Source organism: Solea senegalensis, linkage group LG18, assembly GCF_019176455.1.
Source record: "Solea senegalensis isolate Sse05_10M linkage group LG18, IFAPA_SoseM_1, whole genome shotgun sequence".
In the NCBI taxonomy this organism is placed as follows: domain Eukaryota; kingdom Metazoa; phylum Chordata; class Actinopteri; order Pleuronectiformes; family Soleidae; genus Solea; species Solea senegalensis.
Genome location: NC_058041.1, coordinates 18,966,128 through 18,992,991, shown reverse-complemented (window position 1 = coordinate 18,992,991; position 26,864 = coordinate 18,966,128). Strand labels below are relative to the sequence as shown.

Here is a 26,864-nt window from a genome sequence, read left to right as displayed (position 1 = left end):
CATATTTGAGTTGGTAGAACGTTACATACATAGAAATACTGTGAAACTACATATTTTACTTAACTGTGAAAGTGTGTAGTTTGTGGGGGTAATGTAGCCTATGTAAAATGCAGTATATCTGGTACATATGAAGGTAGTATGTAAACAGAATAACTGAGTAGATAATAGGATTTTTATTTATTAATGAAATTAATAGTTTTAATGACACAACTATATAAACTGTTACTTGGGACACCAACTCAGGCTCTTCTCCATACATACAGTTCTAACAGGACTTGGTATATTTGTCTTCACTGATAGTACCTGGTACCTGGTGGTTTTTTTATTACCTGCACTGACGAGGTTCCAAGCAAGCTGAGCCGATACTAAAATGTGAAACTAGAACTGTATAATGGAAAGGCACTATAATACAGTACCCTGTCAACAATGGCCTGTTTTTGTGTATTTCTTTCTTTTATACTAAAGTATGTAAGTAATCCTACGGATTCACTGAACCTCATTCCTATCCAAACAACACCAAAGACGTCACTTCGTAAGTCAACTGCCAAGTTTGAAGCCTGTCAATCGAACCGTTGGACAGTTGTGCGATTAACGGACAGACGTTCCTTGCATTTAACTCATAGGGCTACAGTATGTGACGTCACACAACCAAGGTAGCGCCCCCTCTGGCAGGAAATGACCCTGTTCACTGTTGACGTATAACTTGTTTCCTGTTGTTTTCATCATAAAAGTGAAGATGGTGGACAGATGTTGGGCCAAAACAGCCAGAGACAGAAAAACGGGAGAACATTTTATCATATCCCCACAGATCAAGAGAAATGATGGAGGAGAATCACTGCTATGAAACTAAGAAGATGATCCATGAGAACAAACACAAGCAACAGATTTTGTGGTTCTCATTATAAGGACGTATATATTCAGTCAAGTTTTGCGATATATTGGTCGATCTCTGAGTCAGGTGACGTCTGGAGCTCTACAGATAGATCATGACATTGTGTGAAGCCCTGATGTTACTCTGTCCTTTCTTATCCTGGACATCAAGTTTGATCTTTAATCAGCACTGATGACATAGTTCACTAAAAACAGTTCAGAATATGTTTTCTTTATTTTACATAAATTACACGGTGACCACACCCCCATGCATCCTCTCCATGTACATGTTTACAGAAACATTTATTGCACACTACAGCTCCTGTTGTCGAGTGTCATGCTAGCCAACAGAGGAGGATATCATTGACGGAGACACAAAACATGTCCCGAGGTCATTTTTATTTTTTCCAAGTTATTATTTTACATGAATAAAGTCGTTGATTCTTCAACATAACTCAATCTGTAGATACACATCCGTCATTGTACACACACACATATACGCTTCCTATGGTATATCTGGTACAATATGGCATGTGATTAAAATACACTGAAAGTCTGCAGAATTGTCTTGCTCATAAAATGTGTCCCGTGTTTGATTATCTGCCAACACTTTTATCGGACAATAGAGTCCCAAGCAACTGTGTGATAATGTGCGTGAGTCCATAACGTGTAAGCTAAGATATCAAGGTGACGACATGAAAGATTTACTGCATCATTCATGGATGTTGTTCAGGTGGCAGAGCACATCTCCGTCACTGAGTGTAGTTAAGTGCTGTTTATCAATGTTAATTCATTTATCAGTTACAAACTGAACCAGATCTCCATGTATTTGATGTTAAAAATATTCACTCTCTCAAACCAACAAAAACCACCGCCAGATATTCACTAATATCACCCTTGAAGCTGATGCCAATCTTAGTCCTCAAAATACTGTACTAAACATAATCTATGGAATGACTGGCTGGCTTACCTGTCTTTGACTAACAAACCGGTTGACCTGCGATCACCCTGCAGGACTTTTTTACGACAAGCTAGAGAGGTGCACACTACTGAAACTAAGAGAGGATAGCTAAAAGTTAGCAAGTTAGCCATTCACTATTCATTCACACTATATTTCGACTAGTAACCACTTTGAATTTGCTAGCTACGGGATTGCGCAAGATTGTCTGGTGCAACCAAAATGAGTACTCCAGCTTCAAACTAGCTTGCAATTAGCAAGGCTCTAGTAGTGGTTTAGTGATTACTAAATCCTGAATTTAGTAGAGACGTATGTCAAATTGGTGCAACCCAACCCTAGCCTTTAAGATATAAGGTGAGTGGATAAAAAGTAGGTTAGCTTACATACAGTAGCTTTTGTCTCAGTATAAGTCCATGAGATTTACTTGTATAAAACATCTTCAGACATCAATGTGAGGACATTCAATAAAGTTCAACACTGTGACTTCAAGTGTCATGACCACCTTTAACTTCATTAGAAGCACAAGACTGAAAGAGTTTATGGCGGATTGAGATATGGTCAATCACAGGAGGACCATGTCATATCAAACCTGACGCGGAAATAGGTAGCGGAAAGTAGATCTGAGTTTTTCAACCAACATTTAAGCTGTCTGAAGCATGGGCCACACGGAGGTGTAGTGACTAGCACTGTTGCCTTACATCAAGAAGACCCAGGTTCATGGCCTAATTCCGACCGAGGGCCTTTCAGCATGGAGTTTGCATATTCTCCTCATTTGTGCGTGGTTGTGAATGTGAGGGAGAATGGTTGTTCGTCTGTGTGTGTTGGCCCTGTGATTGACTGGTGACCCGTCCAGGGTGTGACCCGCCATTTGCCCTGTGTCAACTGGGATTGGCTCCAGCCAGCGGCCCCCATAACCCCTTTGAGGAAGATAAAGTGGCAGAAAATGGCCGCTGTGAAAAGTAAAAATGCTGCTGAGTAAGCAAAACAAAAGCAGCATAGCATAATTGTTAAAGTGTTTAATATGGAACCACTGTGATGTTCCTGAAACCCCAAAATCACAATGAGTTAAGAGCCACACCAACAAGCTTGAGTTTCTAAAGTGACCCAGGAATACTGATGGCGAGGGTTAAGGGAATTCAATTTAAATTCAAGTTACAGTCAACATTAATAATAATATATAATACTGAGTCATGTCACATGACATGCTGAGCTTGTGGTGACTTTGTGAGATCACAATCAGGAGAAAAAGTGCTCCTCAAACGTCAAGGTCCTCTTGTTTGACTTGAACATTCTGCTGAAGGTTCTTCTGAGCTCACAGACAGTGAGCTCAGTGTGTTTTCCAGCTCATGTATAATGAATGTTAAAGATGCCCATGATTCCTGGAGCTTGACAGCTCTTCAGCAGGACCAGGACTGTGTTTGCAGCTCGAGAGAAAAGCAACATAAGGCAACAAGAAAACAAACTGATCATCTGCAAATCAATAAATATTAAACAGGATGTCCAGAGAAGCCTCGGCCCACACATGGTACACGGTCTTCATGTTTGCATGGCGTCTCTTCTGTCCTCGTGTTGTCTTTGACTCGCTGCTGGTGTCCACAAGTGGAAAATAATCACGACAAGTATCAGATCTTCATGCCCAGCTTTGCTTTCTGTGGGATCACAGGACACATCGCAGAGACAAAGGTCACAACATGTGTCCGACATCAGTGACCTACTACTGGTACAAAAGATCTGTCTGGAATTGTTACAGATTTATTGCAGAAATTAATCTTAACTTTTATCATAGCCTTCTTGGAGGTATCACTGAATCAAATTAGATAAGAAGCGAAGGTCAACTCACGATGCCAGAGGCGTGTTTAGGTTTGACGCTGTAGGAAGCTTTTTCCTTGGCCTGACGGAAGCTCTCCTCTGCTGCCTTCAACCTGCAGACACATGGTGTTACTCAGAGAAGAACATGAAGAAATAAAGAAAGAACAGATGAACAGATGGATGAACATACCTCTCCTTGAGAATGGTTTTGTTCTCTTTCTTCCACTGGTCCTTGAAGTCGGAGGAGAACTCGTGCCACAGGCAGAAGAAGGTGTTTGGAGACACTTCCTTCTCTCCTGCCTTTGCCTTCACTGAGAAGAACACGGAGAGTTCGAGGAACCTGAAGACATAAGACATGAAGAACACCCGTCAGCTTAATCTGACTGTGGAGACACAAAACTCACCATAGGGAACAGTTTGAAGCCAGGAGTCAGAACTGAGGTAAGGATTAAAGTGGTTTGGGACATATCTCTGTCAGTCTCAACGTTACTTCAAGACAAGCCATTATTTCTTGCTAAGTGTGGTCTGGACAAATCTGAGTGTCTTCAATGCAAGTCTCCATCTGTCCCTGAATGTCTTTAGGACAAGTCTTTATCTGTTCCTGAAGGTTTTCAGGACATGTCTTTGAGAATCATCGAACAAACAAGTCTCTGAATATCATCTTGGGACATCTGAATGTAATCAAGACAAGTCTCTGTGTGTTTTCTCGCTCTCTGTCCTCAAGTGTCTTTAATACAATTCAATGTCTCAGAGTGTCTTCAGTTCAAGTCTCACAGAGTTTATGAGAAAGTTTTCCAAATGTCTTCAGGACAAGTCTTTGTCAAATGGCAGAGGAAGCCAAATCTCTGGGTATCTTCAGGACACATTTTTGTCCCTTTGAAATAAGACTGTCAGAACATGTCTCCAAGTGTCTTAGGGTAAAGTTTACTTGTGTTAAGTACTAGTTAAGTAAAAGTCTCTACATACTAATATGATATGACGGCGGTTGTTCTTACAGTTTGTGAGTGCTGCTGAGTTGAGTGTCCAGCGTCTCCAGTTCACTTTTAGCTAGAAAAGAAAAAGGAAAATATCAAAATATTAGACGTCAAAACAAACGAACCTCCAGGAGTCCACACTTTCTCAGACCCCAGAGTCTGAGAGGATGTTACCTTGTGACAGGAACTCCTCCATCTTGTCCTTGAACGGCTGCAGATTTTCCTCATCTGAGACATTGCAAACCTTTTCCACCTCCGACGTACAAGCTGAGAAGATAACGCAGCCCAGTCAAAAATGTTCTTCAATTGTTTGTTACCTCTTTAGGACGTTTTTTTCAGTCATTAACACTGACCTGGTCAGGACCAGTAGTCCTCATGGAGACCAAAACCTGGTCCTAATGTGCCAGAACTTCATTTCTGAGGAACTGGTTACGTTTACGACGATTTGAATTGTGGTTATGGTTAAGGTTAGGGTTAGTCATTAACTGGTTATGGTTAAGGTTAGGGACAAGGCTTTGGGTAGGCTGTCCAAAAGATTGGATGTCAATGCAGAGAGTAGTTGTGTGAATGTGTGTCACCTCTGAGGTCCTTCCTGAGTCGCGTCAGATCTTTATGAAAGTCTTCAAACTTCATCTGTGAAGCCTGGAACAAGTCGTGAGGCTCAGGGAGAGGATACACACATGTCTCCCTGCCGGCGTCCTTCACACACACACACACACACGATTAAACGTGAGTAATCGGGACAATCGTCAATGATAAAAACAGAGGGAACTCGATGATCTCACCTCATCAAAGTGTCTGAGGTAGTAGGCAACGACGTAAGACAGAAGACTTCTCATGCTGTCCTGTGCATGTAAACAAAAGACAGAATCAGTGTTGCCCACTACTTTCAGTGTTAGATGGTTGGGAGACAGGGTGACATTTGAACTCACGCTGCTCTTGACGTCTTTCAGTTTGGGCAGGATATCGAGGCTGAAGCCGTCGGCTTGGCCTCTGGTTCGATTCCCACCGTTCATGAAGTTACCGAAGGCCAGAACCAGACCCAGTACCGTCTTCACCGTCTTACTGTCCTGTAAGGTCTGTGGAGGAGACGAGCACCCGTCCGTCAGCGTCTGAGCTGTTTTACTGGTTTAACAAAAAGGAGTTTCAGACTCACCTGACAAACCCTCTGCAACGTGTCCAGTTTCCTGGTGATGGAGGACATGCACTCGGAAAAACTGGACTGGAAGAGGATGCAGAAAACTCTGCTGGAGAAGTTTGGGATCACCGAGAGCTGAAAGAGGAACCTGCATCATATAAAGATCATAGATCATCATTAAAAGTATAATCATCATAAACATCCACGTCTGACCTGGTTAGTGAAGAGAAACCACTCACTGCTCAGGTTTGTCTAGAGGTTTGGTGTTGTCTTTGTCTTTAGACGACTTGATGTGCTTCTCGATCTTGTCCAGCTCCTCCTGCTGGGCTCTCTGAAAATAACACCAACAACAACTGTAATATATGATAACAAATGTAAATTCAAGCAAAATTCTACGTGTGCGCTGCTCACATTTTCATACAGAGCCTGAAGAGTCTCCAGGTCCACGACGTTGTTGTCCAGATTCAGGATGGCTGAGAGACACGGAGACAAAAAAATGTCTCGTTAAAAGAAACACGATAAAATAACAGGGGTAACTCCCAGGTCAGTAAGTGAGTGCAAATTTGCTAAATGAAAGTGTAGACCTGCCATTTCCAGAACCTTCTGGACAGTTGTCCTTCACTCTTATTCCAGATTCACTTTAGCATTCATCTAAAAATGCGTTCCCGTCACACCTGATCATAATTACTGATCAAACCAAATGTCCACATGTGCAGGCATGAGACGCTCACTCACCGTGTTGGATGTCTTTCATGTCCAGATGCAGCGAGGACATGAGGATTCCCACGGCCTGAGAGCGCTTGTTGTTCAGGAGCTTCACGACCTTCAGAGAAACCACAGTCACAGTCACAGTTTTTTACAGCACGTCCAAAAATACACAGCGATAAATGTGAGGTTTAGGAAGTACAATAGAGGGATTAAAAACCCACAGCAAACCAAATAAAATAAAAAACTATTTGTATATAATGTATTTTACAGGTTGTTTTTTACTGTCCTGACTCAGTGTGTCGCGTCACATGACTCCTGATTGGTCATAGTCGCTCAGGCTCAATCAACTTCCAGGTCACTGATTAACGTTATTGATCAGAGTGACAAACGTCATCAAGTATGGATCTACTGAAAACAATGCAGCGTAAAGTGCTATAATCAACGCTGACACTAGAGGGCACCCTTTATTTTCACAAGTTCTGTCCGAAAACTGGATAATGTTTCTTCAACCTTGAAATTTGTAGTAAATGATAATATTTCACCAGACCTTTTGAAGACTCAAACCACTTACTAGACATTTAATAATCACCTGCCTGTAATATACTGCAGTCAGACACACGTCAGTCAATTACATGATCAATAAATCAGATCTGTTTGCTTCTAAATCTTCGTCTTTTCAAACCTCACATTTTTAATTTAAAGAAGGAATAATAGAAAGAAAGGATTGACACACGTTTAAAATCACAGACCTGTTTTGTCTTGGACTTGGTGATGGTGTCGGACAGCGGCTGCTTCTTCACCTTTACAGCAGTTTTTGAGAACAACTCCACAAACTCCTCAAAATCCACGTCAGGTTCCTCGATGGTGTCCCACACCAACGAAGAAGAAGAAGAAATCTCCCTGAGGATTGAGAAGGAGGGCTTAGTACATGTGTCTGTAAAAGGTTTTGATTGGTGAGATCAGTTGTTTTGTTACTTTTTGGTGTTCAGCTGGATCCGGGTCCAGTAGAGCGGCTTCATGGGTCTGGGCGGCTCCACCACTGCCTTCCTGGGTGGTTTCTCCTGAGTCAAACCCAGAGTGTACAACCCGAACGGCAGAGGAGGAGGCAGCGAGCCCAAATTACCAGGAAGAGCTGGAGGAACAAAGGTGACCCCTGGAGGAGGAGGTGGAGGAGGAGGACCACAACCTGGAGGAGGAGGTGGTGGTGGTGGAGGAGGTGGGCCTCCAAGTCCTGGTAATGGAGGAGGAGGAGGAGGGCTCCAAAGCCACCAGGGAGAGGTGGAGGAGGAGGGGTGGGACAAGGCCTCCAGGAAGAGGAGGAGGAGGAGGTGGTGGTGGTGGAGGTGGAGCCGTGCCACCAGGGAGAGGAGGAGGAGGTGGTGGCGGTGGTGGGATAAGACCTCCAGGAAGAGGAGGAGGTGGAGGAGGAAGTGCTGAACCAGGTGGTAGAGGAGGTGGAGGAGGTGGAGGAGGTACCACAGACTGTCCCGGATGAGGAGATGCTGCTCCTCCTGGAGGTGGTGGCAGAGACGCAGAAGGAGGCGGTGGCTGCTGACACGAACACTGGAAGCCATGTTGAGTGGGCGGAGGCTGAGACCCGTCTACACCACCTGCTTCACTACAAGGCACTTTGAACTTAAAGCTGTCGTCCATGGGCGAGGTCTGCACAGACTTGGCCTCCAGGACGCCCACAGCAAGCTGAGCCTCCGTCTGCAGGTGGGCGTCACACACCACCCTCAGCAGACCCTCCTCCCCTCCACACTCCCTATCTGTGGTGGAGGTGCTGGGTTTGGTAATGTCCAGCAGAGGGGGCTGTCGCTCCAGCTCTGCGATCTTCGTCCTGAGGTCCTCGATGGTCTGCTCCAGCTGCTGGATGACGTTCACGTGTTTCTCCTTCAGCTTCGATGACAGTTGGACACGTTCCTCCTGCAAAGGGGGAGGAGACAATAAGTGGACAGCAAGTGATGACCAAAAAAAGACCAGACAAGGTGATCAACAAATAATCAAACACATCCAGACAAAACGGCTCAGAATATTTTGGATTCCAACAGATTTCTTGATTTTTCTTTGATCTCAGACACTGATTCTTATGTGACCTCAATCTGACCTCACAACTCTGACAAATGAACGGATCCAACATGACTGAGACATTTGGTCTCACAGCTGTGACGTGAGCCTTCAGCGACTTCACAGCTCTTCATCATTATCTGAGTTTCCCGACAAAACTAGGTCAGTGCAGCAGACGAATGGTCCTGAAGGGTTGAACTCTAAATGAGTCATGAATGTGTTATTATCAAGTGGAACATGCACTGAACCAATCAGAGCATTAAAAAAACAGGTGATGGTGAGAAAACGGTGAGAAACAGTTTCATGCTGAATTTGGTACAAAATAATTCCATTACATGAAAACGCTTAAGGAACAGGCAAAAGAAAAATGCTAATTTCCCATATGACTTTGTAAAGTGACTGACCTCTGAACTCTCTGAGGTCTCCTGCTGCTGCTGCTGCTGTAGTTGCATGGTGGGTGCTTGGTGCTCTGCTCAAAGACACATCAGCAGAAAACAACAATAACACAGACAGTTAAGACTGATGATGTCACTGCAGGAATGAAACAATCAGCTGAACGGCATTAAACTGCCATTTTCACATTTTCCCAGGTTTGTGTCGGTCGACCGGAAACAACAGAAACTCGAGCTGCTTCTTCAACAATCAACCATGAATAATTGACAAACATTTCGGGTTTGTGGCGAAGCATTTAGTGGCATCTAGGGGTGAAGTTGCATATTGCAAACAACTGTATTTCCTTTGTGAACAAACATGGCAGACATTTTTATAAAAGAAAACACAAAAGTTCTTCATTTTCTGTTTTTCTGTTTAGATCTAACCTCGATTCTACAAACTGCACCTTTAAACTTTATACATAAGGAACATATTGAATCTATATCGTGTTTTCTATTTGCAGAATTATGACGTACACCGATTTCAGAGGACAGTTAAGAATCCATAAACCATGACGTCGTCACTGACCTTGATTGTCCTCAACGAATGCTGAAGAACGACGACGGGAGAACAACAGAGCAAAGGTCAGAGACACAACCTGAAGTCAGGTGATCGGTCTGATCGGGATCATGTGTGCGTGACATTTACCAGGGTCTGCGGGTTTGAGTCCAGTCCTGGAGTCTGAACCGGGTTTGGTCTTCAGCTGTCCAAGAGGCTTCAGGTCCAGCAGGTCCAGCGAGTGTGACGGCTGGTTAACGGCCGCCCACGTATACAACTGGTCATGCTGAGGAGAAAATGTTAAAATGAGGTATTAATACTTTAAAGAGATCATGAATGTTTTTATTTTTAAGTCTGGATGTAGGAGGCACCAATACTACACTGCAAAAATAGAAGCTAAAACTTGCCTCGTTTCTGAGAAATTGTTCTAAAAGTTTTGCACTAAAAATAATATTTTAAGATTTTATAAGATACTAAAAATTACTTTATGCTTTAATTACTAGTTACAAGCTAGAATCACAGATTGCTCTATTCAAATATTAGAAAGTCAGCCGGGAAAATTAAAGGCTAATTTAATGACTTCTCTATTAAAATTGTTTTAAAAAACATTACAGTGTGAAAGTGCAGATTTACAAGGTAGTTATAAGAATTCTAGACAAGCAAACGTTGCTTTTACCTCATTGACAGATTATTATTCTTAAAACAAGAAAATGTATATGTTTTTACAGTGTAAATATGGTAAACGAACCCCTGCACTGGAACTAGCTTGATGTTCGATCTCACAACAAAATGGCTGCCAGCATTGACACCAGGAAAAACAGGTTTTAGCCACTTAACAAAAGACTTAGCTCACAAAATCTATGTGTGTTTAAGTCTACGACGTCTTAAGAACACGTTTGTAAACCTCTCACTCTCCCACACCAAACTCCATAGAGAAAATCAGTGATTTTAACATCACAGCACACAGGAGTTGTTGATCCACTGCTGCCTCCATCACTAAGTTCAAATGTCTTATTTTGTAAAATTCTGTGTCTGAAATCCTATGTTAAGAATTACGTCAGTTACACAAAGTGACCACACGAGGCAGCAGTAGACCAGCAGCTCCTGTGTCGGCATGAGCTAAAATCACTGATTTTCTCTCTGGACTCTGGTGTGGGAGTGGTTTACTCAGCCAAAACAGACAAGAACATCTGATTCAGAAATATTCTACAGATATCATAGACTTATGTGGACGTATATTTTATGAGGTGAGTTTTTTTGTTCAAAATGAAGCTGATCCTTGTGTCTGAAATGGCAGCCATGTTTTCACTAGACATGACTTAAATGTGAGAAAACATCTGTGACGACTTACGTCAAACTTTGTTGCTGGCGCGGTGGAGATGTGGGCTGTGCTGCCGCCCAGCTGCTCTCTGAAGCAGTCGGTGAAGGGCAGCAGGAGACCCATGGCCAAGATCCTGGAGCAGAGCCTCTCTGCCTCCTCCGGCTCCTCCTGCTGCTGCTGCAGGAACAGCTTCTCCAGCAGGGTTCGCCCTGGACAAGAGAGGAACCACACTGGTGTGACTTCATGTCAACCTGGATGGAGACAGACAAGTGGGGACTGCACTAAACTCACCTGTAAAGACATCCTGAAAGCCACAAGTGGACATCTGTCCACAGGAAGATCTTCTGGTGGCACATAAGGGCTGGCTGCCTCCACCTGTGTAGGTGTCCAGATACTCTCCGGAACCACGGGAGCCTTCTCCGTCGTCCTCTTTGCTCCTCCATCTCCTGTCTTGCTCCTCTGTCCAGTCAGCCGAGCGGCTGAGGCGCCTGGTCAGACTCCGAGAGCGCTGCCGACGGACCTGCTGACCCTCCGCCATCGCCCTGTCAACAGTCACATTTGTAGCTGCATCATACGTCATCTGGTTGTTCTCTGTTGTTTTTTCTGCCTCACAGACTCACTGCAGTTTACATTTTTTCATATAAGGAATGAAAATGGATTTTGACGAACCTCAAACCTTCACTTTTCTTCACAAACCATGCTCAGTCATGTTGCTGTGCATCAGCTTCACTTATCCAACATCACTGAACAATCAGGAGCCATTCAACAGACTCTGAGGGGTCCTACATCTCACTGAACTAAAACCAGACAGTACCATTGGGCCTTGTTGGGGTTTTCTTTCTTGTAGCCAAGTTTTAAAGGTGTTCTTACAAATTAGTTTACTGTGTATTCCTCTGTGAGTTAGGGGCAAAGTGTTAGCTAGCTAGCTAGCTAGCTAGCATTGTTGTCACCCAGAAAACATGTTGTGGGACAGTCACTGGATGTGTCCTGGGTCTGTTGGGGGCTAGACTTAGCTAGCTAGCATTTTGTCATACACTTAACTAACGTTTGTTAGCTCACTTGCAATATCTTTGGTGTGGGAGTGAGTGGTTTACAACCTTCAGTTTCCTGTCGGAAAAGTCTGTCTAACAGTGAGATAAAGACGTGAACATGTTCTTAAAAACATCGTAGACTTAAGATGATTCTTTTGTTCGGTGGTTAAAGCTGTTAAATATGTTTTTCACTGAGATTAAACCTTTAAATCAAAGCTAACATTCTCAGGTGTCCCTCAGAATCAGTATCATGCAGCGGCACCACAGCTACCTGTGGAGGTGATGGTGGACTCTGCGCGGGGACACAGGGCTGTGGGATGGGGACAGGGCGGGGGAGTGTCCGGGGGAGCTGAGCTGCCTGGTGGTGGTCTTTATGTAGGAGGGGAAGATGGGAGGGTAGGGTTTCACCACAGGGCCAGGGGAGGTGGAGGATTGGGTGGACCTGAGGAGTCTTTTGGCCAGAGTGGGACTCTCCTGGGGAGTCGGTGGTGTGAAGCAGATGCTGCTCCTCCTCCTGCACTGCTGGGTGGAGGGGGAGGCACTGGTGCTGGCTGCCGAGTGGTTGTGGTCAGAACCAGCACTTAGGCAGTCCTCGAGGGACTCCACGCTCGTACCCAACCCCAAGTGAACCTCACCTTCCTCATAGAGGATTCTGGACCCGAGCCCGTTGGAGGCCTCGGTGCTGGTGTGGCGGCTATTAGCAGGTGAAGGACTGAAATCCACATCCACCACTGACTTCTGCTCCTCCTGCTCTTCCTGCTCCTCCTGCTCCTCATGCTCCTCATGCTCCTCCTGCTCTACTTCCTGTTCCTCCCCCGGGTGTTCCACCGCAACAGCCAATGTGTGATCGGGGAAGCTGTTGCCACTGGTTGTCACGGCGACTGGGCTGACTGCTGCCCCTCCCACTGTAGCCACGGTGACGGCTATGTGAGGGGGCTGCTGAAGCGGAGTGTGCTGCTCTTTTGTGCCAGTGGCGACACAAAGAGGGGCTTCTCTCTCACTCTGTCCCTGCCCGTTTAGCTCCAGATGCTCCGCCTCCTCCACCTCCTCCTCCTCCTCCTCCTTTTCCACCTCCTCCCTCCTCTCCTGCACCTCTGTGGAGAAGGGAGGGCATTGTGTTGGAGGTGCAGAGTCTGAAAGAGTTCCCGTCTCAAGGAATGACAGGGCGTCAGACGCCACCTCTAACTCCTGAATCAGGTCGGGCACCTCAAGAGGATTAACTTTGATGACTCCATTGCTCTTCCTCCTCTTCTCCTCTCCTCCTCCCCCCCAGCTGACATCTTTCTCCCCCCCTCCCTGTGAGACCATTGCCCCCTGCTGCTGATGCTGCAGCCTGATCGCCAGCTGGATGTCAGCGAGCAGATCCTCGTGGTCGGCTGCCGAGTGGAAGCTGTAAATGTCCGTGTCTGACCCCGAGCTGCCTCCTTTGTGTCCTCCCTCCTCCATGGGTGAGGTGGCTGCTGTTGAGGTCTTCCTCTGCACCTCCTGTCTCGGCTCCTGTCCTCCTCCACCTCCACCTCCATCCTTATCTCCCGGCTGCTGCTGCTGCTGCTGCTGCTGCTGCTTCTTCTTCTTCTTCTCAGGGAGAGCAGCCTCGGTGTCTGAGTGTCCAAGCTCGTCCGCGGACAGATCCGATGTTTTTGTTGTGTCCAGTTCGTCATGTTGGGACGTGAGGACGTCCTCCCTCGAGCCCGTCACTGACGCGTCTCCTTTTCCTTTCAGGTTGTTCTTCCTCTTGCGGATGGAGAAGACGGACGACTTGGACTCTGGTTTGTTTTTCTTCTTGCCTGGTCCTGAGCCATGCACCCCTCCTCCTCCTCCTCCTCCTCCACTGTTGCCTGCTCCTTTACCTCCATGCTTACCATGGAGTTTCTTTCCTCCCTTTTTTGTCACCTCCCCTGCTCCCTCTCTCCATCCTTCATCCAGTGAAGGGTAGCTTCCATTCCCCGACGCCGCGGCAGCTTTCTTGTGCTTTGCCTCCTGGTTGCCCATGTCGATGATGCTCCTCAGGTCATGCCTGTGGGAGATTTTCCTTTACGGGGGGGGGAGATATTTGTTGTTGCCGTCTTGGCCTGATCTGTGGACACACGTCTGGTGGAGGAGAAGGAGGAGGAGGAGGAGCTGCTGATGATGATGATGGTATTTTTTTTCTTCCTCTGTTGTGCGAGGCTCTTCGTCGTTGTTTTCCGGTGACGAAAGCTGGCGTGGCTGTGATGTTGGCGCTGATGCAGGAGAGACACGCAGCTCCCTCCTCCCCTCCCTCTTTCCCTGCCTTACCCTCCCCCTCTTCCTCCACTCCATCTGCTGAACGGCGTGACGTATACTCTCTCTGGAGCTCTGACAGCAAGGAAACTGGAGACAAATCCAGTCATTAAGATGCTGCCAGCTACCGACGGACTAAAGATGCTGCTGAACGCTCACATGTTCTGCAGCTTTGTGCACAAGCCTTCACTACATTTCCCATAATTCCCTCACCACTTCCTGTTTTCTGAGTCTGAGTTCTCAAGCCATTAAAAGCAAACTCTCATGCTGAGAACGTCCCAACAACAAACCCTCACTTCAACAGCTTCATTATAAATCGCGCTCATTGATTTTTCACAGTCCCACCCCCCCAGAGTTAAGTAGCAGCTTTCAATCATGTCACATGATCTTCTTCAGCAGACGAAGTTGCTATGGAAACGTAGATGTGGGGACCAAATATCAGAGGCTGTTTTTTATCAGAGGCAATCCTTTACACTGAAGTGTTTCTGAAGCTTCATCAGATTTTCAAGTATGTACAGTATTAAAACATGAGATTAAAGGTATTTTATTAGCTTAAAAGAGAGTTTTCTGTAACTTTGGCCACATAACATTTCTCATTTTTACCCTTCGCCCTACAGAATTGAGTTAAAAACGACAGAGGTGCAAGGAACTCCCCTTCAAGGGTCAGGGTATTGCTTCGAAGCGATCTTTGACTATAGACATTACATTACATTATGTCATTTAGCAGACACTTTTATCCAAAGCAACTTAAAAGGGAATTGAGTACAACCTGCCAGGGGGAGTTGAACTTGCAACTATGAAGTCTTTTGCACACAGGGTACTGGTCTTAACCACTGAGCCACTCCACCAGACAAAGCAGAAACATGTCATGAAAAGTTGGAGGACTATTGGTGGACCAGGAACGTTGGTGGACTAGTTTATGGTTCATACAATGCAGTGCAAACCAGTTTAGTTGAAGTTAGCGTTGCTACACAACATGCTAACCTCAGGAGTAGATATAGATAGACAGATAACTGGACTAGTTAGTTAACTGGACAGGGGTAAACTCAAGCTTACCCCTGAAGATACAATGACCCGGATGTCTCAGGACCTTTACAGACAACATGCTACCTTGCTAACATTGGCTAACACTGTTTTAGTTTTTCAAATTTTCAAGGTTTAACTCCATATAATGACTGTAATTTTCACCTAAAACATCTAAAAAAGGCCATACTCAAAGTAAATCTAAAGATGTTCTTGAACCATTTGGAGGACACTCATGGTTTTGGTCTCTTTTGAAAAATAGCACTCTGATTTTTTTCTCCCCAATAGTCAGAATCTGTCTAACTTCTACTGGAGCTGAGTAATAGGAGTTTGAATATACTGAAAAACGAAGGATTTCACAGAAAACCTGCCGTTCACTTTGCAACCACTTGATGGCGACATTGTACTGTTAATCTGGTGACCACAATCCAGAGCAACAACAATGAAACTAAATCCCATATTATTATATTTATGCATTTTAATGTATTTATTAATTTAGTTTACAGTAAAAATAAAGATTTTATTTCTCGTCCGTTCATATAAACACGTGAAAATGTCTGCGACAGATCTGTGAACGTATCACAAACAGATACTTAAGACTTTTTAAAATAATCGCTGACCTTGAACGCAACTGGCCCAGAATAAATCTTGTTTATATACAGTCCTGTTTGGTGGATTCTTTTCCCACAGTGCAACACGGGAAAAGAAAATAAAGACATGAATAATTACAGTTGGTTGATCCATTGGGGAAAGTTTTGTTGCTCATTTGGAAGAAAGTTGACTTGAAAGATTCATTTCTTGCAATATATCCACAATATATTTCACTAAAACAAGTTGAACAAAACAACCTGCAAAAATTACCATAAATATAAGTTCATTTTAATTTGGTGTACCTAATAAACTGGCAAATAAGTGTATGACAAAGCAACATTTCAATGAAATTAACAATAAATACGATGATACTTTAAAACACAAAAAGCTACAATGAGAACAAAATCTGTCCTAATTGAGCTGAGCTCGTCATCATCAGTATTCAAAATCAATGAAATGTGCACTGTGTGCTTTTATTTTGACAGTTCCACAAAACTCTTAATAACCTTAACAACAAATTCCACTTCCTTAAAACTGTCGTTAAAACTGTCGTCCCATTTGATGCAGAATTTTAAATGAAAACTAAATGGGGTTGACACTCATAGGAGTGTCCAAAACAAAAATGGTTTGTCTTGTGCAGTGAGTCAAATAGTCAGTTGTTATTGATGATTGAGGTTTAAACTCTAACGACCATGAACATCAACACAGAAATCTTCTCGAGGTGTAACTGTACGCTCAATTCTGACATTCTGTTTGGTACAGGATGTTCAGAACTTCAAATTTGATGATCAAGAGATCTGTTTTTGAGTCGTACAATAACTGGAGGTTAGTGTTACAAGGTGTGACCAAACTTATCAGGGATCATCTTCTGGGGACCTTGAGTATCCACAACAAATTTGACAGACTTGTTCAAATTTGGACCAATTGAATCAAATATCTGCAGCTGCTCCAGATACAGTGTCTTGTACATACAATGAAGCCAGCAGAAGTTTCAGAGAACACAGTTCCGTCCAACATTTCTTGTCTCCTATGAGATGTCCTCTACATTAGCTCCTTCTTCCGGAAAGCCACGGCCTTCTTCTCTTGAAAGTTGGGCTTGTTCTTCCTTTGATTCCAATGGCACAGCAGGATATCTCGGAAGGTTGTTCGGAAGGTCTTGTTACAGAGGGCGTAGCACATGGGGTTGACGGTGCTGTTCACGTAGCACAGCCAGTAGCCCAGCGCCCACAGGGTCTCGGGGATGCAGTCCTGACAGAACGTGTTGACCAACACCATGATGTTATACGGCAGCCATGTCGTGATAAAGGCAAACAGAATTGCGCTGAGCGTCCGCGCCGCTTTCTTCTCGTTTGCCTTTCTTTCATTCTTGCGTTTATTGATTTCTGTCCGAGCCTTCAAGGCAAAGCGTTTGGCAATGGCGGCGTCTTTCATGGTGATCGGAGCAGGGGATTGGTCAGAAGATGGTGATGAGGAGGCAGCGTTTGGTTGTGATTTATTTTGACTTCTGATGGAAGACGATGTCTGTTCATCCTGGTTCCCCTTCACCTTCCCTGATTTCTTCTGGCTTTCTTGACAAACAGACTCATTGTCATTAAAACTAGCGCAGCCATTACACTCAGTCTCGCTCACTGTAGTTGTGTTGGTGTTGTCCGACCTCGCGGATGCACGGTGACCTGGCAGCAGCGATGAAAACTGAAAGCAAAGCGTTCCACACTTCCCTTTGAATCCAGTCGTGTTGCAGTGGTTGTCCTTGTTCTTGTTCTCTGAAGTTGGCTGATTTGACTCGTAGCTGCTGGAACTTTGCAAACTCATCTGGCGCAGTATGGTCAATGACTTCTTGGACGAAGCTTCTCCTGTCTCCTGATTCTGAGCCCGGCTTGGGCTGTTTCCTGACCCAGATCCTTTGAGACCTTGCACATCTTTAGCTCGCTTCTCTGTCTCCTGATAGATCTTCCAGAACAGGATTGCCATGATAGTTACTGGCAAGTAGAAAGCAGCGATCGCAGTGCAGAATGTAATGATGGGTTCAGACAAGAACTGGATGTAGCACTCGTTAGGTTGCACTGTCCGCTCACCTACTATGTACTGCCAGAACAGGATAGCAGGGGCCCACAGGATGAATGAGCTGGACCAGGCTAATCCAATCATGATCATGGCCCGCTTGGTGGTACGTTTGGCCCGGTAGGTCAAAGGTCTAGTGACAGAGAAATACCTAAAAAGACACAAAGATATGAAGTAAGTGTTTGGTACCAAATACACAGTGAGGTGTCCGGCGTCTCATCCTGTCACCTGTCAAAGCTGATGACGAGCAGGTTCATGACGGAGGCATTACTCGCCACGTAGTCGACTGTGAGCCACAAATCACAGACCACCGGCCCCAGAGTCCACTGGTCCAGGATGATGTAGGTGGTGTAAAGGTTCATGGACAGAGTTCCGATGGTCAGGTCAGCGAATGCCAAGCTCAGGAGGTAGTAGTTGTTCACCGTCTTCAGAGCCTTGTTGACCTTGAACGACACCAACACGAGGATGTTTCCAACGACGGTGACAAGGGACAGGGACCCAGTGAGGAAGACGATTATGATGATCTGGAGAAGAAGAAGGACCAAAAAGGGCAGTGGTCATGGTGCGATATTAGCATAATATCCTTCACTTGTTTGGATAATTGAAATATTTGAACCCTTTGAAACTAACTGTGTTGTATTATAAGTGGTCGTCACCTGCCACATGGCGTGTCCTCCCAACATGTCCATGTCTTCACCTGGAACAGTCAACGTCCTGTTTCCTGGAGAATCGCTAAAGTTTCCTCCTGGTCTCCAGATGTGACTGAGGTTTTGCTGCCACTCAGCAGCACTGTGGGATGACATGGTGAAGTCCTGGACAGAACCTCCTGAAGACGGAGACACATCCAGACTATGATGTGAACGTCAATGTTTAAGTACGTGAATATATCAATAAGATGATGGTACTTTGATCCGAATGATCTCCTCAGACTTTTTTTTACCTTCAATTTTTAGTCATTTTTAATCACTATTTGTCATATTTTGTCAGGTTATTTTGGTTCCTTTCCTCCTTTCATATCCTTCTGAATTTTTTCCAATGCTTTAATTTGTTGTTCACTTGCTCCAGACAGTTGTGCAGCAGCGAGTTAACGGGTGAGTGAACAGGTGAATGATAAAACTGTGGCGTAAAGCAGCTTTGAATGGTCATGAAGACCAGAAAAGCGCTGTATAAAAACAAACCATCAACCATTTATGGATTGGAAAGATTCCGAAGTGTCAGCCACCACCTACAAGTGGGCCTTTGCAAAATTAGGGAAAATGACTCAATTCTAAATTTAAATTCCGAATTCTGTGAGGTGATGACGTTATTGTTGGTTCCAGCACCTAAGATGGCCGCCGCAGACATGTTGTATCTCATGTTGTGGACGAGATCAGAGCTGGAGCTCAGGTTCATGACGACCGACCAACATCTGGAAGAAAAAGCCAAAAAATAAAATGAACATGTGTGAAATTCATTCTTTCATATTTGGACTCTTTTCACTTTTTCACTTACAAATGGTGTCAAATCGGAGGAAAGTTTCCTGCCGCTGCACGTACACGTCATGTACAGTCATGTTTTTAAAGGATTCATTAAATTAACTCACTGCTCGGCTGACTCTGGCATCGATTAGCACAGCCTGTAAAGATTTAGACTCTGTACTAAAACAGGCTGAACTAATTAAAACCAGAACCATCACATCTTCACTCTGAGGTTCAACGCTGAAGAACAGAAAAGTGTTATTTATCTTCAGTCTTCATTCAATCAACATTTAAACTGGGATTAAACAGGACGTTTATTAATCCTGATCATAAAGATGGAATTACAGTTAAATATGAGCCGTGACATTTGTTCTTCTTGGTTAGTTTTATATCTGATTAACAAGTTGAGTCTGAACAAAAGATATTTTAGCTTAAATTAGTTTTCATTTTGGGAGAAAATTTAAATATTAAAGTTTGTAAAATCCAATTTTTCATTGTGTTTTCCATGTTTTCCAACATTTCAACTTTTAACTATCAACTCTTAATGGGCAAAATTTGGTTTGATTCTTTATTCTCTGTTGTTTTATTCTTGAAATCCTGGATACATTTTTTAAATAATAATCGACCGTATATGGTCCTAAAAAAAACCCATAATGAGATTATGGTTATTAAATGAAATGCAAACAGAGAAGCTGCTTCAGTGAAGACATAACTTCAGCCAAATATAGAAAAATACACAATTAAAAGTTGAGTTCAGTTTAGTTTAGCTGTTTTTTTCTCACCTTTTTACAGATATCGTTTTTAAAAACATGTAATAAAGTCCAAATAAGGAAATGTGACAATTTTTTCATGTATTTTCAGTTTCTGCAAACAATGAAAATGAAAGAATATGAACTGAATTTATTTTATAACATGTTTATTTACATGTTGCAGCTGCACGAGAGACGTTTTACAGTATTTTACTGATTTATGTGAACAAAAAAACCCAAAAAACCTCGGTTCAGTTGAAGCTCTGAGTTTTTAACACTACAAACTCGTCATTATTCACTAAGATTTAAAGAAAAGTGACTTTCAGTGAATTTAAGTTTCTGTTTGTGATGAAATAAACGTACTCACAGGTTTTTCTCTGATGCGGAATCTGATGTTGACGTTGATGTGAAGTTCAGATCTGCTGCAGGTTTGTTTCTCTCTCACAGTCTGACTCTGACTTTAAGCTCCGCCTTCAAACACTCACTCATTAATAACGCTGTGAAAAAAATAATCCCTCTGGTCTGTGGAGTGAAAACCAAATCAAAATAAAAGAAAACCTCTTTACTTTTTATTTTACTTGATGTTTATTTAAAATAATTCATTTGATCACATGACGGAATAACTGATGTACATTAAAATAAGAGGGGAGTTCGCAAACAATGACTGGAGAGTTTATGAATCAAATGATCGAATGATGAATCTATTAAAAACTGTTTAGCCAAAACAAAAAAATCGTAGCAGCTATTTTTTCCATTTCATGTTGGGATTGAACACTGTACAATTTTATCGCAATAAAGCAGTTAAAAGCACGTACAGTAAGTTGTTTGTTTTAAATGATTGAAAATTTCATGTGACGGATTTAAAAATGCTAGCTAATCAAGCTAGCATTATCTAGCTAGTTATTATGTTTTTATGATTTGTAAAATATGAGTGTTTTTTATCTTCTACAACATTCTCAGAGACTGGAGAATTTACAAATCAAATGACGAAATCAAATAAATTTCATTTAAAAATCAATTACAAAAATTGTATTTAAGCCAAAACAAAAAATTGCAGCAGGTGAAGTTTTTCAGGTCTTTTCATGTTGCGATGAAACAATATACAAATTTTATCACAAGCACAAAGCAGTTAAAAGCATGTACACTAACACACTACTCGTAAATAACTTCTTGACTGAATTTAAAAATGCTTGCTAATAAAAATACACTCCTAGTGCCACAAGGGGGAGCTGCATCTTCATAGTTATTCCTCGACCTCAGGATTTATATATAAAAAAACATATTTAAGATTTTCGGTGTACTAAAGTAGCGTTATGAATGACCCTGTGTTCAAACGGTGTTGTTTACCGTGTTAGCGATAAAAAATATGAACTGATTCATTCCAGCAGCTAAATATCAAATAAGTTTGTAGTCACAGTAGAGGGCACTGTTCTCCATGTCTGTGTTTGTTTTTTGCTTGATAACTCACTGTAAGTAGCTAAGTATATAGCCAAGCTAGCACGTTTTTACAATATAAGATTCTCGGTTTACACTTTAGCTAGCTTACGTTAGCGTGCTAGCACCCTTCTTCTCTATTGGAAATTTGGACAAAATCGAAATCTTGAGGCTTTGTTTTGCAATTGAAAGACTACGTTCTTTTCCGATGTTTCTACGATGTGTGTGTGTATAAAGGTGATACAGCAAAGAAACGTTCTCTTTTTCACAATTTAATAAAGTTTTTATTTCAAAATCATGCAAATCCATTCATTTCTCAGACTCCGCCCCCCGCTTTTTTTACATTCTCATCTCAGAAGTAGCATCGACTGACTGCGTGGCTAACAGAACATGCCCCTCCCCCCACGTGGTAAATATGGAAAATATTGATTTTATTTATTTGTACATGAGCAGAAAACAACGCAGTGACGTTTCCATTATCGCAGTGTTAAAAAAAACATCGGCATGACATCGGCATCGTAATGAGGCAATGCTATTTACATTAGCGACACGCGCTAAAGTCCGGTGTCGTTACACTCATGACGCGAACAACACACATGTATGTTCTCACCTAACGTTAAAGGTGCATTTAGCTCAAAACAAATTTAGGTGAAAACATATTTTCACTGGCGGGAATTTGTTTAACTGACAAAACACATGGTTTTACACAAAGTTAACGCAATGGCGCAGTTGTTGAAATATGTGAACTCAAATGAAAATATTACGATTTACGAAATGAGGACTAAATATGAATGTGATTCATTTTCGGTCGCACTTTTCCTCCCATGAACACAATTAGCTTTAGCTTTAGCCTCAGGAGAGTCATCACCATTGCTGGTTAGGTCAGATTTTGCACCTCATTCCCTTAACTCGAATTTTAAGACTCAAAAACGTTAAAATACAATAAATGTAGAAATTAGATATGAAGTACGCAAACTGCACCTTTAAGATTAAGTGACAAACAAACTCAAAAATGTAATTCCTTAACGTTAAAGTTCAAAATGTTCTATATTTTTTAGTATTTAATGAAATAAAAACATTTTATTTTCAATGTTTTGTTTTTGTTGATTTTAAAACAAAATATTGTAACCTTTTTTTAAATTATTATTATTATGAGATGCAGCAAAATTAATCTGAGGAGCCACAAAGTTTTCCCAACAACAGCGAAAAACACAACATCTCAGAAATCTGAATTCATATGAAAACGGTTGCGCCGTAAACAGTTGAATGGGTGAAGTTTTGTGGATTTAAGATTTTATTTTATTTGTTTATTATATTTTAATTTAATTTCATTAAACCCGCGTAAATAAACATGCAGTGGCATCTTTTTTTATCTAAGTTTTCATACAAAAAAGAGAAACTATTGCATCAGATTATTGAACAGAAAACCTCTGAACACACACACACACACTCACACACACACGCACGCACACACTTCCTGTAACTGAGAAAAAACTTTGTTAAAACAAGAAAAAAAAAAACTACATAAACTAGCGTCCAGTAATAATTATTCTTTAAATAAATTAAATTATTTAGTTGTTTTTTTTCTCTGTATTATCAACATTTGTTCATTTGTGCATTAATCCCGACACGGATCGTACCCAGTCCGAACTTTCTTTAAAGGTCCAATACGCAATATTTTTGAGTACCGTCAGGGAAAAACATAAAGATGGTACGTTCAAATGGGTTTAAACTTGTCACAAGTAAAAACAAGACGGCTGGAAGTCGTACGAAGAATCCAGCTAAAGGCGACTCTCTGGATTTCTGCAATAAAGAGCTCTGCGAGCCGGCATCATAGCTAGCCCTTCTTTTTCGTGAACTGGACGTTATTTTAAAATGATGAACACGTAAAAATGGCACGATTGCTTACCTGCATTAACAGTCACGATATTTTTTGTTTGGGTCTTGACATGCTAGCTCCAAGGCGTGGGTGCTAATTTTTTTTTTGCATATTGGACCTTTAATTAAAGGAAAAAAAACTTTTGTCTTTAATCTTAATTCTCTCGTGCCTTCGTGGTTTGACGGTCTAACGAGCTAATGGAAAACTCGCGTTCTGAAGCAGACGATGAGGTTTCCGATCCTCAGAGTCGACTCTTAACTGCTGCGTCCTCGCACCAAGCTAACTGGGACAAAGTTCATCATAAAAATGGCGCAGTGGAAGCGTCGTAAAACGACAAACTTATTATGCATCGCATCGGTGATCCCGCAAAGATAGAAGTTCTTGTCATTAGCTTCAGTCGCCAGACAGCGTCTGGCACAATCTTCCAGCGTCCAATGTTGTGTCAAAAACGTTGGACAAACTGAATTAAGATGCGATTATTTCAACATACATTTTGCGTCGTTTGGAATACATGAGTGAAAATGTTACGTTTGTGAAAATGGCGAAGTCTGGACTAAATATGGGTCGGGAGAATCTTCCAGCGCCCTGATGTCGGACAAATTTACCTTTGCCGTATGTGCGGAGAGAGGGCGGGGCATAAAAATTGCTATTCACTTCTGAAAGACGTCTTGGCTCCTTGATTCATGCAATCGAACACAGTTAGCATTAACACTAGCCGCAAGAGTGGAGTCGCCGGGTTGTTTACGATCTGGCTTCTCCAGTCGCGCTAAATATACGACGCAACGTTATTATGTACGTTGTTTATTATTATTACACGACTGTTGGATCACATTGACTTTGATTTAGCTACGACTGCATATATGTGTGTGTGTGTTCACCGAGCCTAGCGATCGCATAGCACTCGATTTAACAAACGTAACAGTAGTAATATTTAAACTTTATTATTTCACCACTCACTACATTCAGACGGCGGCCATTTTCCCTCTGCCATGGGGTGGAAAAGCCGCGATCAATAGAATAACGTCATTTTCCTCGAGTATTATGTTCAACTGAAGCTATAGCTAGCGTTCCTGGCTCTGGCTCCTCCGACGTCATGCATAGCTCATTCTTGTCTTATTAAGGCACTGTTTCCTCCTCCACCCGTTTTCCTTCATCTTTCACCCGTTCATCTGTCGTCCTCCTTCGATGCTAAGCTAACGATCGCGCACAAATATTCCGGTTTTTTTTGCTGCTTTGGTATTGCTTTTTTTGTTTTTTTGTGTGTTTTTGTCATGTGACTGACAAACGTACCGAGTTAGCCCTAGTTACGTAGCATTCGTGAAAGATAAAAAGTCCCACCCACGATATTAGCGGGCTACGCTACGATGGAACTGGACTTTGCTAGGACGTTAATCGTGGATTAAACCACTTTGTTTCAGGGGGGAGATTTAATCCTTTATTCATTTGATCTTTAAAAACAGAAGATAACGAAGGATTTCAGGTCACTCTCAGCTCGTCGGCAACTAAATTGTGTTGCTAACAAACAATCGTGGAGCTCAGATTGTGAGTGTGCATCGATTCAACTCTTGAGGCTGCGTTTCCGGTTCGATTATTACGTCGCAGAACCGTCACGTTAGCGTAGCACAAACCGAGAGAAGCTTTGGCAGAGTTGAATCAAGACGTCGCGTCTTCGTCTCAGGCCACGACCTTCATGTTCTCTTCAGGGTCAGATTTGTCGCAGAGTCGTCCACGCGTCCGCTGCCTGAACCCACATGCAAACGTGCATTTTACACATTAAAAGTCCTAAAATGTCCTCCGTCTAACGTCCCTGTGTGTCCTTCAGGGAAGTGTCCTTGCTTCGTCGTGAATCCGCTCTCCTCTGTCCGTTTTTTGTTTTTATTTTGCTTGATACTGTGAAAGAAGATAAAGCAAAGAAGTCAGAATCTATTGTACAGAATACGATCTGCGATTTTTCTCTGTACAACGTCTTAGAAGCATTCCGAACAAAGTGTGCTGGACGTGTTGGGGGACAGAGGCTGGACGGTCTGGATGAAGACGAGCTGGGATGAAGGCTGTTGAACCTGTTGTTTGATAGAACAGGGAGTTTTATGAGGAAATGTTTGAGTGGGAAGCAGCAGGAAGGCGGAGTGACTCAGAAATCTGCTGCTCCACCAACGACAGATCAGTTGAGCTGATCCTCGTACTGTTTCCGGAAACAGTCGCCGGCGGGGAAGAATTCCCAGCAACGTTCCTGATACATCTTCCATACGTAAGACTCCTTTAAAGACAGAGAGAAGAATCTGTTTGAATCGTCTTCTGAAGAAGGAAAGATCAGCGTCAAAAAATCAGAGACAACCTCAGTCTGCTTCATACTTGATTTATATGCAGACGACACAAAACTTTAGATCTAAAGATCTTTGCACACGGAACAAAAGTGAAAAAACATGCACGGACATAAATTTCGGCTTACTTTTTGAACTATATTTGAACGATAAAGAGATTTTCTTTATCATTTTGATATGCGATTGACACACTGATGTAGTTTAAACGGAAGTCACGTAGCATTTATTTTCACCATCAGCCAAAGCATTGTTGCGTTTCCATCTCTGTGATGAAACGTCTGCAGACGAGAAGCCGTCGTCTTGTGAAACCACCACAAGACGACGGCTTCTCGTCTGCAGACGTTTCCACAAGAGATAAAGTCGCCGCTGGCGAGAATGACGTGATGTCATTTGGAGAATCTCAGCACTGATTGGACGATTGGACACTGAATGATCCCGGGGTGCGACAGACGCAACTGGTGTGGAACGACGCGGCAAATCTCGGCCGGTGTAAACACAGCATAAGAGTTCAGAAAAAAAGGTAGAAAAAACACATTTTCTCTCACTTTTTAACGATATTTGAATATTTTTTAAAGCTAAAACATTTAATTTGGAGTTCTGACGAACTCAACAGTGTAAGAGAACAGAGCTGTGTTACCTGTCCTGTGTGCTCTGTTTCATCTTTGTTGATGAGATACATCACAAAGAATCTGAAAAACACACAAAAGACAATAAACATGAACACACATGTACATAAAGACTTGACGTTAGAATGTAAACTGGAGAAAAATCACATTTAAACACCACATTTTTGATGTAGCTTTAAGGCGTGTATCAGAGAAGAGTAAAGAGGATTCACGAGGTTTTAATCAGCGTTGATTATTAACAAACAGCAGCAGGAGCAAGCAGGTAAACAGTGTGTACTCACAGGTAATTAGCTAAATTGTGCTCCTGTAGCGTGTGCGTCTCAAAGCCGTGTGGGACCGTGTCGAAGTAATCGTTCCCGATTCCACAGATGAAACATTTGGTCTAAAGAAAAACACACCCATACATTTACAGACAATACACACGTTTACGTTGCATCTTTCTCTATAAACGTGTGTGCGAGTGTTTTCACCTCCATGTCCTCTTTCACTTGTTCCTGTTGATCTCTCAGTTCTCCAAACGCATCGATGATCAAGCCTACGGTCGAGAAAAGCAACAATCGACTGTTTGTCCAAGTTTTAGATTCATTTATAGAGCAAAACTAAATAAAACACTTAAAAACAAATAACATTTAAAATAAGTTCAAGTAACTCGAAA

General features: G+C 42.7%; 3 protein-coding genes across 6 annotated transcripts in view; all 3 read right to left on the bottom strand.

Moving 5' to 3' along the window:
• Positions 1 to 1,252: 1,252 nt before the first annotated feature.
• Positions 1,253 to 14,063, bottom strand: fmn2b (formin 2b). Its single transcript, XM_044014262.1, is given in 22 exon segments — positions 1,253 to 3,477; positions 3,669 to 3,750; positions 3,828 to 3,977; positions 4,633 to 4,684; positions 4,786 to 4,878; positions 5,190 to 5,310; positions 5,397 to 5,456; positions 5,544 to 5,690; positions 5,768 to 5,897; positions 5,989 to 6,080; positions 6,161 to 6,222; positions 6,485 to 6,572; positions 7,207 to 7,357; positions 7,433 to 7,715; positions 7,718 to 7,748; positions 7,751 to 8,383; positions 8,929 to 8,993; positions 9,485 to 9,505; positions 9,605 to 9,740; positions 10,806 to 10,984; positions 11,067 to 11,317; positions 12,078 to 14,063. Coding segments are annotated over 22 exon segments (4,575 nt in total). The 5' UTR covers positions 13,799 to 14,063; the 3' UTR covers positions 1,253 to 3,450.
• An 821-nt stretch (positions 14,064 to 14,884) lies between these two features.
• Positions 14,885 to 18,697, bottom strand: chrm3b (cholinergic receptor, muscarinic 3b). The gene is made up of 3 exons (XM_044014288.1): positions 18,400 to 18,697; positions 17,972 to 18,267; positions 14,885 to 17,894 (listed from the first exon to the last, which is right to left on the bottom strand). Exons 1-3 carry the CDS (start codon positions 18,544 to 18,546, stop codon positions 16,724 to 16,726), a joined length of 1,614 nt encoding a protein of 537 aa, XP_043870223.1. The 5' UTR covers positions 18,547 to 18,697; the 3' UTR covers positions 14,885 to 16,723.
• A 3,791-nt stretch (positions 18,698 to 22,488) lies between these two features.
• ryr2a (ryanodine receptor 2a (cardiac)) overlaps positions 22,489 to 26,864 on the bottom strand; it is a 76,034-nt gene continuing 71,658 nt past the window's right edge. For all 4 annotated transcript variants that reach the window (XM_044014258.1, XM_044014261.1, XM_044014259.1 and 1 more), the window contains 4 exons: positions 26,680 to 26,744; positions 26,491 to 26,591; positions 26,221 to 26,272; positions 22,489 to 25,519 (listed from right to left, as the gene is read on the bottom strand). In XM_044014258.1, the coding sequence (XP_043870193.1) occupies positions 25,424 to 25,519; positions 26,221 to 26,272; positions 26,491 to 26,591; positions 26,680 to 26,744 (314 nt within the window). In that variant the 3' untranslated portion in view covers positions 22,489 to 25,423. The remainder of the gene's footprint in view (positions 25,520 to 26,220; positions 26,273 to 26,490; positions 26,592 to 26,679; positions 26,745 to 26,864) is intronic.

What these genes read in the sequence shown, in the direction of transcription:
- chrm3b (XM_044014288.1), bottom strand. Translation starts at nt 18,546, where the DNA reads ATGTCATCCCACAGTGCTGCTGAGTGGCAGCAAAACCTCAGTCACATC. An exon ending in GAGGACACGCCATGTGGCAG is followed by an intron (nt 18,268 to 18,399) that starts GTGACGACCACT and finishes CTTCTTCTCCAG; the next exon opens with ATCATCATAATCGTCTTCCT. An exon ending in CTCGTCATCAGCTTTGACAG is followed by an intron (nt 17,895 to 17,971) that starts GTGACAGGATGA and finishes GTGTCTTTTTAG; the next exon opens with GTATTTCTCTGTCACTAGAC.